Source organism: Neofelis nebulosa, chromosome 4, assembly GCF_028018385.1.
Source record: "Neofelis nebulosa isolate mNeoNeb1 chromosome 4, mNeoNeb1.pri, whole genome shotgun sequence".
In the NCBI taxonomy this organism is placed as follows: Eukaryota; Metazoa; Chordata; class Mammalia; order Carnivora; family Felidae; genus Neofelis; species Neofelis nebulosa.
In genome coordinates, this window is record NC_080785.1 from 43,770,448 (window position 1) to 43,786,000 (window position 15,553).

General features: G+C 38.7%; 1 protein-coding gene across 1 annotated transcript in view; it reads left to right on the top strand.

Annotated features, from left to right (window-relative positions):
* The window catches only part of TBX20 (T-box transcription factor 20), a 61,598-nt gene that overhangs the window by 1,311 nt on the left and 44,734 nt on the right, over positions 1–15,553 (top strand). Inside the window, exons 2-5 of the mRNA XM_058724609.1 lie at positions 2,691–2,946; positions 3,986–4,150; positions 7,867–7,975; positions 11,868–12,026. Of these exons, the coding sequence (XP_058580592.1) occupies positions 2,691–2,946; positions 3,986–4,150; positions 7,867–7,975; positions 11,868–12,026 (689 nt within the window). The remainder of the gene's footprint in view (positions 1–2,690; positions 2,947–3,985; positions 4,151–7,866; positions 7,976–11,867; positions 12,027–15,553) is intronic.

Here is a 15,553-nt window from a genome sequence, read left to right on the forward strand (position 1 = left end):
CTTTACCATTTATAGAAGACACTAGGCTTGGAGTAAAGGGAAAATAGGGATTATGTTTCCCCTCAGCACAAGTGAACTGTGTGGGAAAGAGACTGCTGGACTTGAGTATTTCAAAGTCCCTTTACAATTAACAGAGAAAGAAGTGTTCTCATCACCTCTTGGGTCCCCAGGAAAAAATTATTTTACATCCTGATCATCTGATAGCCCGAAAATGGTGAGAAACATCAAATAGCAAACTTAGGGTAATATATTTTTTGACTCTCCCCTGTGTTTTTTCTTTCTTTCTCCCTGTCCTTTCCAACACTTTAACATCCCACATCTGAAACCGCAATCCTAGTATGAAAGACAAAGGGTTAAAGATGAAAAATAAGAGGGCTGGGCAAAAAGAAAAGAGAGCTAAAACCCCAGAGCAACTTAGAACCAAGGAAAAGGAAACAGGAAGATCTCCAGAAAATATAATGTCAAAAAGTCTCCCCTGCAAGGTTTCACTCACTTTCCCTGGTTCTTCTCACCCGCCTGAAATCTGCCAAAAAAAAAGAGGAAACAACCAGTGAAACAAACCCAAACTGTTTGCAGACATATTAACCACCAATTTCAAAGTGATTTTGGTGGGACAGCCCAACATTATCCACTCCTATTTCGAAGGCCTCTGAATTCTTTATGAACTCCCCCATCACAGTTCAGTAGCTAGCAGGGAAAGAGCCCTTCGGGCTAATATTCCTGTCAGAATTACAGACAGCAGACTGGGAAACGTGCCATTTTCAGTTCCACTGTCATTTCAGTATTGCTTTCTTTTCTATTTCTTTTCCCGAGAAAACTTGCTTTCTATCTCAATTCTAAACTATATAGCCACCACCTTCTTCCCCACCGCAAATACACAGTCTGTAAAATGAACCTCTTTCCCCTGGGCTTATGAGACGGGCTCTGAAAGACCCAGAAGGCATTCTTGTCCTTTCCAGGGGCTAGTAGTTCAACAGTGCAATTAGTGACTTTAAGCTGAGGACTCCCGCAAGAGAAACACCTAGAGGTTCTGTTACAGAGAATATGGTACTTTGGATGGAGAGGTGTGAGGTGTGGAAGCAATTGTGGGGTAGGGACTCAAAAGTGTATCAGGATTGCACATTTCAACACGTAAAATCTATTTAGAAGAGCTGCCTTCCTTAAACCACTAGAGCATTTCTTTCAGATCTTTTTTATTGAGGTACCCTTGACACATAACATTGTGTTGCAGAAATTCGGTATCATTTTCTTCTTCCTCCACTTTCCCACCCTGGCTGTCCTTAGTCTGGGGCTTAGGGAGTCTACCTTTTCCAATTGTCAGAAAAATAAGAAAATTTCTGAAGCTACGTGTTAATTCTCTATAAAGACATCATGTGAATATGTTTCTGAAAATATTTATTGAAAATAAGATTTTGCCCTGGCGTACTTTTTGTTCTTTGAACTTGAAAATTTAAGGCCAAGATACTTAATTTGATTATTCTTAATTTAAAATGTTACAGTGAGTTGGATTATTATTGTAAGAGAAGAAAAGGTAAAAATTCCCTGCTTCCTGCTTGCCTGCCCTAAGCCAAGGAGAAATATGGGAAATAAAATGCTTTATGTGATACATAACATATACATGTCTATATCTACATTTAGAACTTGTTTCAATTCCTTGGCACTTAGAACAGAGTTGTTTAGAGATCAGTTTCACATTACAGATTCAAGTAGTTTCTTTTTTAAGGGATACAAGATAATTGGGACAATTACAAAAGTCCCCCTGTATTCCATCAAAGTGACTGGTGTAGTCCTAGGCCCTTATCAGCTGTGGAGTAGAATGTTTGGTTCATAGGCAGCGGTATTCCAGCCTGATGGTGGATGGTGTTCTTCCTACTTTAAATACTCTGCTAGCCTGGGTTGAGGGTTGTTTCCCTCACTTCCAGGACCTTTTTGAGAGAAAGGGAGAAAAATACACACACTGTCCTTAAGACATTTTTTCACACCTGTTCCCAAAACGGCCTAGCGAGCCCACTTTTGTGATTTAATAAGCTATATGTTAGAGTCTTTCATAAGATCTCAGGCTGGGAGGGATATTGTAAAATTGCCCTGATATTAAAGCCTAGCACACTGAGAGCCAGGCAGAGAAGTGAAGCGACTTGAGTTTTTCGTTTTAACCGCATCCCCACTTTTCTTCCCTTCCCTTCCACCTTTCCTTTTTTCTTGTGGAGAGAGGGCTCAGGATGGAAGGGAGAGCTTCTCTCAAAGTAAGGAAGATGCTGACCTCTTCGTTCCCTTTGGTCTCCCTGGATAAAAGTCTCTCCTGGTTGTCAAAGAGGCAGGACTGGCAGGAGATCCCACAAGCTACAACGTCTAGAACTTGACAGGGATAACAGTAGGAATACTTGCTTTTCATCTTTCATGATCACCTCCTTTCCCTTTATGCACTCCTTACATTTGTAGTCCCCAAAGTGGCTTTCATAATGTTAGTAACAAGCCACAGTTCTCACAGAACTCATTTGGTTCGGTAAGCAAGGGCTGGGTATGTCATTCCACGAGAATTTATGTAGTGATGGGTTATCACGGCCTTCTTGGAGTTTCTGAACTTCACTTTTCCAAAGTCGAGTCCAGTACCTGTTTGGGTTGCGCTGTTCTCCTTCCTGTGTCTTTGCTTGACAGCGTTAGCTGTCATTCTCCATTCTCTTTGCCTGCAGAACAATTTGTTGAGAAGTCCTCCTGTGCCCAGCCCCTGGGTGAACTGACCAGCCTGGATGCTCACGGGGAGTTTGCCGGTGGTGGCAGCAGTGGCAGCCCCTCCTCCTCCTCTCTGTGTACTGAGCCGCTGATCCCCACCACCCCCATCATCCCCAGTGAGGAAATGGCCAAAATTGCCTGCAGCCTGGAGACGAAGGAGCTCTGGGACAAATTCCACGAGCTGGGAACAGAGATGATCATCACCAAGTCGGGCAGGTAGCGATCCGTGGTGGCGGTGGGGCGCTTGGTGTGTAAGGGGTACAGGGATGACAGTGGCCTCGGGTGTTCGCTGGAGCTGGGTGAAACCCCACTGGTCCAGAGCACCGAGAGGAAGCTTCCCTTAAGGAGGGCTTCTTTCTATCAGCTTGCTTTTGGAAAGAGCTGCAAGACAGACTTCTGAGCATTTATTTGCTTTCTCAGGATCTGGCCATGGAAAACCCCATGGTGGCTGTGGCCTTGATGAGAGGGATATGGGGACCAGTGATCTGCCCTCTGGGAGGGCTTTGGGGTGGGGAGTTGGCATCTGGAGGGAAGCAGGAATCTTGCTGGGGGTGTAGGGCAGGCTGCTGGGTGCTTCCAGGGAGGCAAGTAGCTTCCCTTTTATTGGCCTCAATTTGCAAAAGCTGCCAGTTCCCATTAAAAACTAAAATTAAAACCTGCACAGAGGAATGAAATTTGAAACTCACACTGTGTAGGATGGAGTGCTGGTGCGGCGGGCCCCCTTGGTGCCTTAGTGGGGCAGGCACGGGGTAGTGCATGGGGGTGCAGGTGGCTCCCCAGGCCTGGGACAAAGACTCTAAAGGTCAGTGGCCTACAGCCCTGGTCACTCCAGCTCTGTAGACTCTGGGAAATACCCTCAGGGTCTCCCGAACCCAACCTGCCCTAGATTTCTGTGGCTGAACCTAGTTTTCTCCCTGCAACCCTAGAGGGTTGGGAGACTGGGTCTGCTCCAGAGACTTTGGTCTGGGGGAGTCTGACACGTTTGGTAATACAGCATACAATTTTCCCTACTCGAAGACCTTCCAGTGTTAAAAAGCAAAACAAAACTTTTCACGTAGCAAAGGGGACTCCTATGATGGTGACACCTAAAATTATGTAGGTGTGGGAGAAGGAGGGTCTCACTACTCAAGTCTCTGTGGAAACAAAAAGGGTGTGGGGGTCAGTGGGGAGGGAGTAGGACCTCGCCCTTTTATTCAGTGACTCATTAGCCTCCAGGAAGGAGCTCCAGCGGATTCTCTTTGTCTCCTTGTGTCAGGAGGATGTTTCCCACCATTCGAGTATCCTTTTCTGGCGTGGATCCTGAGGCCAAGTACATAGTCCTGATGGACATCGTCCCCGTGGACAACAAGAGGTACCGCTACGCCTACCACCGGTCTTCCTGGCTGGTGGCTGGCAAGGCAGACCCACCACTGCCAGCCAGGTTTGTGCCTCCAGATTTTCGGGCAGAGCAAATGCAGTGCGTATGAACCCTGAGAGCAGAATGTGTCTGGCTGGTTGAATTCTAAGCAGCTCTGTTTTTACAGTGGTGAGCTCTGGTAGAGAGCATTCCCAGCCCAGAGGACTGACGACAAAATATCTGAGAAAGGCAGAGTTTGTGCACAGACGGAAAGTCGTCTTTAATTGTTTCTTTTTTTGTAATTCATTTTCAAGCTTTCCTAATTTCAGTTAGAATATTCATTAGAGATCCAGACCTATTTCATATGGCACCCATCATTTCTAGTTGGCTGCTTAACACCAGACTGAATAAACCTGCTGCTGAAGTGGTTGCCCTAACATCCTTTTGAGAAGAGTGCATTTGAGTAAAGTGGTTGTTCGTCGTAAGTACTTCTTAGTAATATGGTAACATCTGCACACAATAAACATCATTTTGGTGAAATGCATTTGTTTTTGACCAGTAAGGGACTCAGAAATTTTATGTAAGAAAAGCAAACTCTTTTTCACCCCTTCTCCATAATAAGTTCAGTGGGTGGATGTAATCAACAACAGGTTAATATTATTTTATACAAAATGTTACTCAATATGTTAGGGATCATATATGTTTATTTTTGTGCTGTTCATTGGTAATGTTTTTGAAGGAGAACTCTGTTTAAAAAATCACATGCTGCTTTTTATTGTTGCTGCTTTGCCCAAATTAGCCTTCTAAGGGGGGAAAAAAAAGCATATATTAGCTTATGCAAATAGTAATAGCTGAAGTTATAGGAATCTAACTGAATACTTTAATACAAGCAAAGGATATTAGCGGACTTTACAGTTAGGGTTCTAAAGCCAAGCCTCGCTGATTTTAAGTTGTTTTATGATTACCTAATTTTTGTAGTTTGTTGGAAGTTCCTATCAGAATGAATAATTTATTTACATGTACAGACTTAGGAACTCTGAAGTTTGGTTGATTCTTTGTAAGTATCTAGTCTGGAGTTTTAATCAAGGCACAGAATCAACACAATTTACACACACTAGTTCAGATGGAATATTAAGCTTACTTAGTCACTGATCACATTATTGAGCTTACGGTATGCTAAATACACTGGAGAAAAGATTAAAAGAAGCCTCTCAGACTTTTCCATTCCCACAGGAGACTAGGAAGGACATCTTCCCAACCCTTCCAAATCAGTATATTAAATAACATACTAAATAGCAGGCCTAAGACATTTTACAAAAATGTTACACCCATTTTTTTTTTAAATAGAGCAAGATTCACCGTCTTATAGTTGGTACTAAAATGATTATATTAATATTCTTTACTATTTATCATTAAAGAGCTGATTCTTACTACTCTCAAGCTTACTTCCACACTTTACAAAATCTTTTTAAATGAGAGAGAGAGAGAGAGAGAGAGAGAGAGAGAGTTTTAGCAGTATTCTAACCATTTTTACAATCAAATCTTTTTTTCTCTCCCCAAAGTCTTTCCTCTAAGAAGTTAATCCCTCTTATTTAGCATCTGTTTTCTTCCTATCTGAAGGTATGAGGAGCTGGTGCAGGCCAGCAGGACTTTGGAAATATGACATGCCTTGTTTATGTTACTAATCTGTTCTGGTTGGAGAAGGAAAGCACGTACCAATACACTATCTTAACTGAAGCATGTTTAAGCTATTGCTGGAATTTTAAGTCCTGGGGGACTTGAGAGAGAAGGGGCTTCCTGTATGCTTTTTTTCATTCATCTTCAGTATATTTATAGTGATATTAAATAAAAGTGTTTGGTGTGTTATAGGATAGAAATATTCTACCAATTTTAAGCAAATATTCTTTATTATTATTAAAACAAATAGTGCTGTGTTGCATAACTCCGTAAGGGAAAGGTGAGGAACATGGGAGTTGATAATTTTTCTATTAATGGTAGAAGTTCCTTGTGGTTCTTATTCCTTGAAACATATTGTTTCAGACCAAAGTTTACCAGTCAGTTGTTCCTAACCAGAAGAAATAATACTGGACAGTATCATTTGATCTCCACAATGGCAAGATATATACATTATCTAAAGTAACGTTATCTTTTCTTTTTTTAAAAAATAATGTCATATTTTCATATAGGACCTTTTGTTGTCTTTAAAGCAATTGATATTTAAATAAGTTAGTCTTTATTATTATGAAGACCCATGTTGAATTGATAAAGAAGGAACATTTCATGAACTTCTAGGACTTTAAATATTTTTGAACCTTTTTTGGTGGAGTAGGTAGGATGTAGTGCTGGCCAGTAAAGCAACTTCATATAGTGATAGCCTTGGAGGGGTATACTTGAAACGTTATGATGGTTGTATCATTAAGGGATATACTTCAATTGAAAGGCATTTTTAAACACTCCTCCAAAACCAACAGACAGACAAACATACACTGAAAGCCTTTAAAGTTCTTATATGGGTCTAGTAAGAATTTCTAGTGCTGTTAGTCTTTTTTGTGCTTTGCTTCTGGCGGGCTTTCACATTTCAGTACGGCTACCTAATTCTTCTCTTCTTAGTCCTGTTTGTGACAAAGCATGGCATAGACTTCTGGTTTCGTTTCTTTTCTTTCTTTCTTTCTTTCTTTCTTTCTTTCTTTCTTTCTTTCTTTCTTTCTTTCTTTTTCTTTCTTTTAAAGAAACACTGCAAGGAAATGTTTTGTGATTTTTTTTCCCCACTGATGTTGCCCCAACCATAATATTTATGTTTGATTAAAGATATAAAGAACCTATATAAAATTGAGATATAAATAGCCTGTTAAATGGATAAAGGGATTTGTCCTATTAAATCAGGGATACTTCCTTTTCTTTCTTGAGTTCTGTATCTCCCCTGACTTCAGACAAGCTTATATCCAGTGGATACCAGAATTTGAATTTACTAAGAGTTATACTTTGTGTAATACTTTGCAGATAGAACAAATGGCCTACATCTAAATGTGAGTTTTCTTGCACGTAGCAGCTAATAAATGATAAATACGTGGTAAATACATTTTTTCCCATCAAAGCTTCCCCCCCCCTTTAAGTTGTATATGAATAAATACATTGAATAATATGAGGTTTACCCAGCTTTTTTGCACTCTCATCTAGTGGGCACTTAACTAGATAAAAGTCATAGTATTTAAGGTACTAGAAGAAATAACAGACTGTGATCTGTGAACTATTAAAAGTTAGGCAGTCCGCTGTAGTAAAATTACTTTGTCTTATATTTATAAACTTCTGCATCATCTTCAAGTTTAAATGAATGGGTTCTCTAGAATTGTTTTGTCTTTTATGTTCTTTATCCCTTCATTGTTCTTTTTACTTTTAACAGTATTTACACTAGGAACTTGTTACACAATTAGTATAAGCTTGTCTCTCTTTTGAGAATACCCACAACAGTAATAAGATTTTATATTTTACAGAAACAGACCAGTAGTTGATTAGATAGATGGAAAAATATTTGCCTTTTAAAAATGGCTTGCTGAACAGACAATAGAAAATTTATTAGGTAAAACCCCTTTTTAGATCACTGGTACATAAAGAAACATGTTTAGATGTTTTAGATTTATTTTGATGTTGTTGTATTATTAAATTTGAGATTATGTGGGGCAAATAAAATTCACCAACATGAGGTTTTTGCATTCCTTTAGAATCAGAGTATTTTATGACCCACAGAGAACAGATTTTAAAAATATATTAAAGATTAACAAAATCTTTCATAATTTTCTTAGGCTGTATGTACACCCAGATTCTCCTTTTACTGGTGAGCAGCTACTCAAGCAGATGGTGTCTTTTGAAAAGGTGAAACTCACCAACAATGAACTAGATCAGCATGGCCATGTAAGTACAGTGCCTTGGATTATGTGGATTCCCTGGGATGGAATGGAGGAGTCCCTCAAAACTTCCTCCCTCTAAATCTCTTCCTCCCCTCCCTCTCCCCATCCCATCCTCCATCTATGAGTCATTCATTGAAAACATCCATTTGTTCTTCAGGGAATTTTGTTTCCTCTTCTTAAGACATCACTTTACAGGGATGCCGTGTGCCATTTCTATGCAAGAGAGTCAGGGACCTATGGCATTATGAATGTCCTAAGACTGCACCAACCAAACAAAGGGAATGTGCATTCTGGATGCTACTGTAGCCCATTCTTGGGTTAAACGTCTAGTTTCTGTCAGTGGTATGTTAGACGACACAGCATAGGGGGAATAGGATGGACATCTCCCTTGGGGGTTTCCCAAAGTGTGTTTATAGACCATGTCATGGGAGATGCAATAGGACAAAAGGGTTTTATGCCCAAATAAATTTGACGAAGGGCTCTTTACTCATTATATACCCCTGCTGTAGAGAGTCTTAGGAATATTAAGGCACAGAGAAGTCTTGAAATGAAAAACAAAACATTTGATTTTATGTCATAAGGAGTTCATCAAAATATGGAAAAAGAAAAATTTGAATTCTGGGCTCATATCAGTAATTAATAGCACAAATAGCCATTGACGCAGGGCTTTACACATTTGGTAAGACTACTTTGTAAGGAATTGTGATGTTAGTCCATGCTCTTAAATAAAGATTGACATAAAAATTGTTTTAGATTTTATGCTAAGAAAACTTTAGACTTGCATACTTCTTTTTGATAAGAATACTGGGTTTTTTGGTTTTGCCTCAATTGCCAGAAAGCACATTGGTATTTCATTGGTTGCTTCCCTGGGCTTAGATATTCTATCATTATTCTCTCTCTTACCCCTTTATTAAGGCTCTTGTTACTTCAGGTTTTAGTTTTTATTGGATCTATGCACTTTAGAAGTTTCAGAACTTTTCTCAGAAAGGATGGTTATAAATAGATATAAGAGAGTTTTAGACATGGTTTCAAATTGGAAAATCAATTTCCAATGAAATTGGAAGCAAACAAATCACTTCAGACGTTGCCACCTTCCATTCGCCCACAAGAGACCTTGTTTATCGTGACCAAATCAGAGTAACCAGGTACTCATGACTCTGCTGTTGGGATGTTGCAAGTAGGTTAATAGGTTTCTGTTATTTTATGTATTGGAAAACATAATTGACTTTTATCTTTAAGACTGTTGGGATAACTGTCCTTTTCTGTTTTTTTAAAAAAGATGTTTTCATTGATGGATTTTTTTTTCAGGCTAAAAATGATGAGTATCTGAGAGACATTTTCGGTAGGCCAGATCATTCTTAATGTCATTCATATTAAAATTTCTTGGACTCCACTGAAATCTTTGCAGGGAGAAATGAAATTTTTAATGGTTCTGATATTTTCCATATGTGAAGCTTTGAGAAGCACTGTTTGAGTCTTTCCAGAAAGACTTGAGAATTCATTTTGAAATCACCTGTCCAGAATTAATATGTTCTCCTTTTAATATCAACTTCATGGGTGGGAATAGCACCAAGCTGGATTTCAGGAGCTCTGGGTTCTAGTCTGATTATGCCAAGATTAGACCTTGACAAATTGTTTAGTCTTAGATGATTGTTAATATCCATTTTAGCTTTAAAGTTTTATTATTTAATGTAACCCTTTATCACCATAAATAGTGTGTTCTGAAAACTACAAGGCAAGATTTTTAGATCCTGTGTAGTTTAGCCAAGTGCTTTGAATTAGTCCGGAAGAAGCCCTTCTTACAGATGCATTTTTAGTTTTATAACAGGAAAAATTTTTACTTCAGGGAATTTAGTTCTTCAGTGAAGCAAAGTTCACATTTCTTTTAGTGTTCCTTAACCCAATGAGATCTTGAGCGGATAGTCAAGGAGCCCTGGCTCTGAGATTCAGTCTGAGGTTGGACCCTCTCCAGCACCTTTTCCCGAAGGAAATTGACCTAGGGATGGTGTAAGTATGGGAGAAGGGACATTATTTAAAGCTTAGGGCTTTGTCCTTTGTGTATGTGTGTGTGTGTGGGGGGGGTGTGTGGGTGTGTGGGTGTGTGTGTGTGTGTGTGTGTGTGAGAGAGAGAGAGAGAGAGAGAGAAAGAATGTGTGTGAAAATTATTTGTAACTTCTTATTACAACACATAATGAATGCCCAGCATTTTTCTTATATCAGTTTTAAGAGTTTACTTTTGTCACTTTGAATTTATTCCAGTTTTTGTTTTGTTTTGTTTTGAGTTTATTCCAGTTTTATGAGTGAGCGTAATTATCTTAAACTCCTTGGAATAAATGTCTTATATAAAGAAATGACTTTTTTAAAGTCTATTTCAATTCATTTGGAGCTCTCATTTGTTTTGGTTATTCCTCTTCAGGTTTGGGATCATAAAAGGATGGCATGTTCAAAATTCAATGCCAGTTAATGCCCTGTAACTTTAAGTTGGCTTATATCTCAGCACAGAGAGAGATTGATTCTATATTAGTTATCCCACAGTGACTAGTATTTAACTCTGCTAAAGTAAACCAGCAAAAATACTCCTCTACCACACCCATGTTAATCTAGAAGATGCATCAACACTGCCATTGACCACAGTCCTGCCACACTATTTATCACATGCCACCCAGGAAAGTCAGGCTCTCTGCTAGGCCCTTGGGGTGAAGGGCATACAGTGTGAGCACTGTTATCCTAGGAAGGACATGCCCAATTTTACAGATTTAGGTAGCTGTCTGAGCGGCAGTGGGGAAGATGTAGAAAATCCTTTATATATGAAAGTGAATTTTGTTGCTCAGATTTCATAACGGCGAATCATTATGTTTTGTTTAAAACATTCATGAGAAATACTGCTTTGTTAATCAAGGTAGACTTATGATTTCTAAATATTGGGCAACTTTTACTAGCTGTAAAACAGAAGATGGTCATCATTGTCATTCATGTTTGGTTCATAACAGTGAGTCAGGAATCAACAAAATTGTCAGAAATACTACTACGACTACTAAGGTTTACTGAGCACTTCCTATTTGCTGTGCAACTTATGAGAGTTAACATCATCTTATCCTCACCACAACCTTGTGAGATTAAGTTTTTGTATTTGAGAAAACAAAGTTGGAGAGGCGAGATCATTTGGCCCAAGATGAAGGAGCTAGAAAGTAACAGTTTCTGCACTCTAAGATCTAATGTCACCTAACCTTTCTTAATTCTTTTTATTCCCCTCTACTACCATAAATAACAATCTGTCCTCCTGGAATATATAAGTTCTTACTTTAGAAAATTTAGACATACATCCTCAGTCTAACCAGACTAACAAAATATATTTTAAAGACTTGATTAAAAAAAAAAAACAAATAAACTTATCCTTCAGATGTTTCCCCCCCCACCATCAGTTTAGAAAGGACCCTTGAAGCAACTTGTATTTTTTACACTTGTTTTGGTAAAATGTGATTTCACAACTATGTTTCTGCAGCATCCTGTGAAAATGATTTGCCTTAAGAATGGAAACGGTGGGGTTGTCTGGGTGCCTCAGTCAGTTAAGCATCTGACTTTGACTCAGGTTGTGATCTCAGGGTTCGTGGGTCCAAGCCCCATGTCAGGCTCTGTGCTGACAGCTCAGAGCCTGGAGCCTGCTTCCAATTCTGTGTCTCCCTCTCTCTCTGCCCCTCCCCTGCTCATGCTCTGTCTCTGTCTCTCAAAAATAAATCAACATTAAAAAAAAAAAAAGAGTGGAAAGGGTGGCTTCTACTCTTAAAACTTAAATTTGAAACTGTAGATTTTATGGTTCTTTCTTTGCCTCATTGCAATTTGGCCTGTTTTGCAATATAAATACTTAATATTCAGTACTTCCCATCTCTTTGTTGTAGATAATTTTGAACTCCATGCACAAGTACCAGCCACGGGTGCACATCATTAAGAAGAAAGACCACACAGCCTCGTTGCTCAATCTGAAGTCTGAAGAATTCAGAACATTCATCTTTCCAGAGACCGTTTTCACAGCAGTCACTGCCTACCAGAATCAACTGGTGAGTTTGGCATTCACCATTTATTTCCTAAATAAGGTAAAGATTTAGGAGCTGCTTTCATTTTCATGGAGAGAAATGAAATCCCAGAACTCAATATCGAAGTTGACTTTGGTGAATGCTATGGAGTATCAGCCCCAGGACCTCTAAGCGTGTTGAGTGACCATGGCTCAAAGTTATGATGGTCTGTATTATACCATCTTGTCTAGAAGCTTTATACTCTTGGTCAGGTTGTTCACTGCCCACTCTCCCCCGCTAAACCTGCCCTATCTGCCTTCTCAAATTTTGTTCTTGAGAAAATCACCTGCTTCCTTTTTCTCCTTCTGGTAAAGCCTCATGATATATATATATATATATATATATATATATATATATATATATATATATACACACACATATATACATACATACATATATATATATGTATACACACACATATATATATACATACATATATAGCTATTTCTTCATAAAATTTAGAGGTTCGTTTTTTTTGCTAAACTAACACACATATTCCAGCCAACTATCCAAACTACTGATATTTTAGATATTTTGTGAAGCTTATTTAGTGTAATTTAAGGTAATTCTAGTAGAATGATCTCTTTAGATAATAAACTGGAGCATGTAAGCAGTATATAATTAACATCAAGACCTCTAATTTATAATATTGAGTTTTATACTTTTTACTCTTTGGTATATGTCACATTTCAAGCTTATGTATTTCTTCATCTATAAGGTTTAGTCCAAGTCAATAAGTAATTATCAAAGTCTTAACTAAGGGCTAGGTACTGTTAGATACATTCCCATATATTTTCTTCTTTTTTGGTCAACATAACTTTGAAGGCTGGGGGTAATAGGAACATTCTGTAGTGAGGAAGCTGAAGCTAAGAGAGGACAAGAAACTTTTCCACAGTCACAAAGGACCAAAAGTAGAATTCCTTTTGTTCTAAAAGGAACTCATTAAGTTTACTTGACAAATTTGGTTGTTTGTGGCCTCTCTGAGGTCTTTGTATCTTGCTTTTATTTGATTAGTTTCAAGATAACCAGGACTATTGCTTTCCTCTTGTTTTGATGTTGTTATATTTTGGGTGCTGAGTGAATGAGTATTTGTAAGGTGTACCTGGTAGATGGCTCAGAGTCCAGAGTGGGATGGTCAGCCAGAGGAGGTATGGTATTGAGTCTCTCAGGAAAGAGCTGGGAGCCCGGGGAGCCCTACACAAATGAGGAAATGGGAGCCCAGAGAAGGGATGTGAGCAAAAGGCAGGAGTGGATGTGTGTCTGTAAGACATAAGCACCTATAATTTCTCTGTGACTTGGAGTAGACATCACTTCACCACTGTGACCGCCATTTTCCTTACCTGTAAACTGGGGCTAAGAACTACCCAGAACATCTTGACCATTGCTGTGAGGATCACATGAGGTACTGTGTATAAACATGCCTTGGAAATGGTAAGGCACTCTATAAATAAGGCATGTGGCTACTATTGGACTGTCTCTGGAGTGTGCAAAGAGGATCTGTCACCTTCGGGATTTTGACACATTAGTGGCATGACCTGAGCCGAAGTCAGACGCTTTAACCAACCGAGCTACCCAGACGTCCCTTTTTAAAATTTTTTTTAATGTTTTTATTTGTTTTTGAAGCAGAGAGAGAACATAAGCAGGGGAGAAGCAGAGAGAGAGGGAGACATAGAATTTGAAGCAGGCTCCATGCTCTAAGCTGTCAGCACAGAGCCCGATGTGGGGCTTGAACTCATGAACTGTGAGATCATGACCTGAGCCGAAGTCAGATGCTTAACCAACTGAGCCACCCAGGCGCCCCTTTTTTCTAATTTTTTTTAATCTTTTTATTTATTTTTGAAGGAGAGAGAGACAGAGCATGAGCGGGGGAGAAGCAGAGAGAGAGGGAGACATAGAATTTGAAGCAGAATCGGTTATCTCTTAAGGTAACAACACGAGAGTAGATACTTTCAGAGAATGCCCAAGCTAAAGAGTTGGGTATAGAATGACGCCTACGGAGGTCTACAACTTTAGTACTGTTTCTCTGAGAATCTGAAACACTGACACCAATGATACTAGGTTTTATTTGAGGACACGTGTAATACGGATATCATAGATTTGGAAAGCATTCCTGAAACATTCACTTTACACACATTGAATTTGTAGCATTTGTACTATAAAACATTAGATTTGTACTACTACAAGAAACCCATTGATGTTTGAGACTCAAATAGAGACTTGTCATGTGAAAACTTCATTGCTTTTATCAGAATTCTCTGTAAAGAAAACCAAAGCAAGAATAGGTAAATTGTGGGCTTTTAGTGAAACTTACAAACTGAAGAAAATTGAAGGGAAGTTTCTAAGAATAACACCATAGATTCAGTTTAGTAGGTGAAGGAGCAATCCTGCATAAATACTGGTAGCACCTCTCAGATCATGGTACAATGGGATAGGAGGTTTTACCTACATAATTATAGTAATAACTAGTATTTGGGTACTTACTATGTGCAGGGCACCACTTAAAGTGCATTGTCCTAGTTAATCTTCACAAGGATATTATGAAATAGGAACAAACTATTTTTATGTTACATTTACAGCTGGGAAAATTGAGGCGTGGGATTAAATAATTCATCCAAGGTGACCTTACTGCTCCCACCACAGATTTAAATCCAAGGGGTTAGACTCAAAGGTCAGTGTTCTTAACCTCTAAGCTTTAGGTGCCCGGTGTCCCCAAGCAAGCAGAACTTTATCTCCTCTCAGCTTGTGACCCTCATGGACTCGGAGACATCCTTTTGAGAGGATTTCAACTCTTTATGTTAATTTTTTAAATTTCTTTTCAGGAAGTTCTCACTACTTACCTGCTGCGTGCAGGGCACTGTTCACTCTGTAGAGCAGCTAGTGTAATGACACAGTAATCATCCTAAACTAGCAGCTAATAGGGGCCAGACACTTTAATGACACTCTCTCATTTAATTGTTTTCCACTGAACTTCCTATTTAGAAAAATTTTCAAATACTCAACAGTGATGTTTACCCAAAGAATACAAACATACTAATTCAAAGGGATACATGCACCCCGATGTTTATAGCAGCATTGTCTACAATAGCCAAATTAATGGAAACAGCCCAAGTGTCCATTGACTAATGAGTGGATAAAGAAGATGTTATATGTGTGTATATCTATATATACACATATACATTCTTTACCCATTCATCAGTCGATGAATATACATATATATACATATATATACATATATATACATATATATGTATAAAATGGAATAAAAAGAATGAAAAGAATGAAACTTTGCCATTTGTAATGACATGGATGGAACTAGAGAGTACTATGCTAAGTGAAAGAAGTCAGTCAGAGAAAGACAAATACCATACTATTCCACTCATGTATGGAATTTAAGAAACAACAAAAACCAAGAGAGACCAACCAAGAAACAGATTCTTTTTTTTTTATTAAAAAAAATTTGTAAATGCTTTTATTGATTTTTGAGACAGAGAGAGAGCATGAGCAGGGGAAAG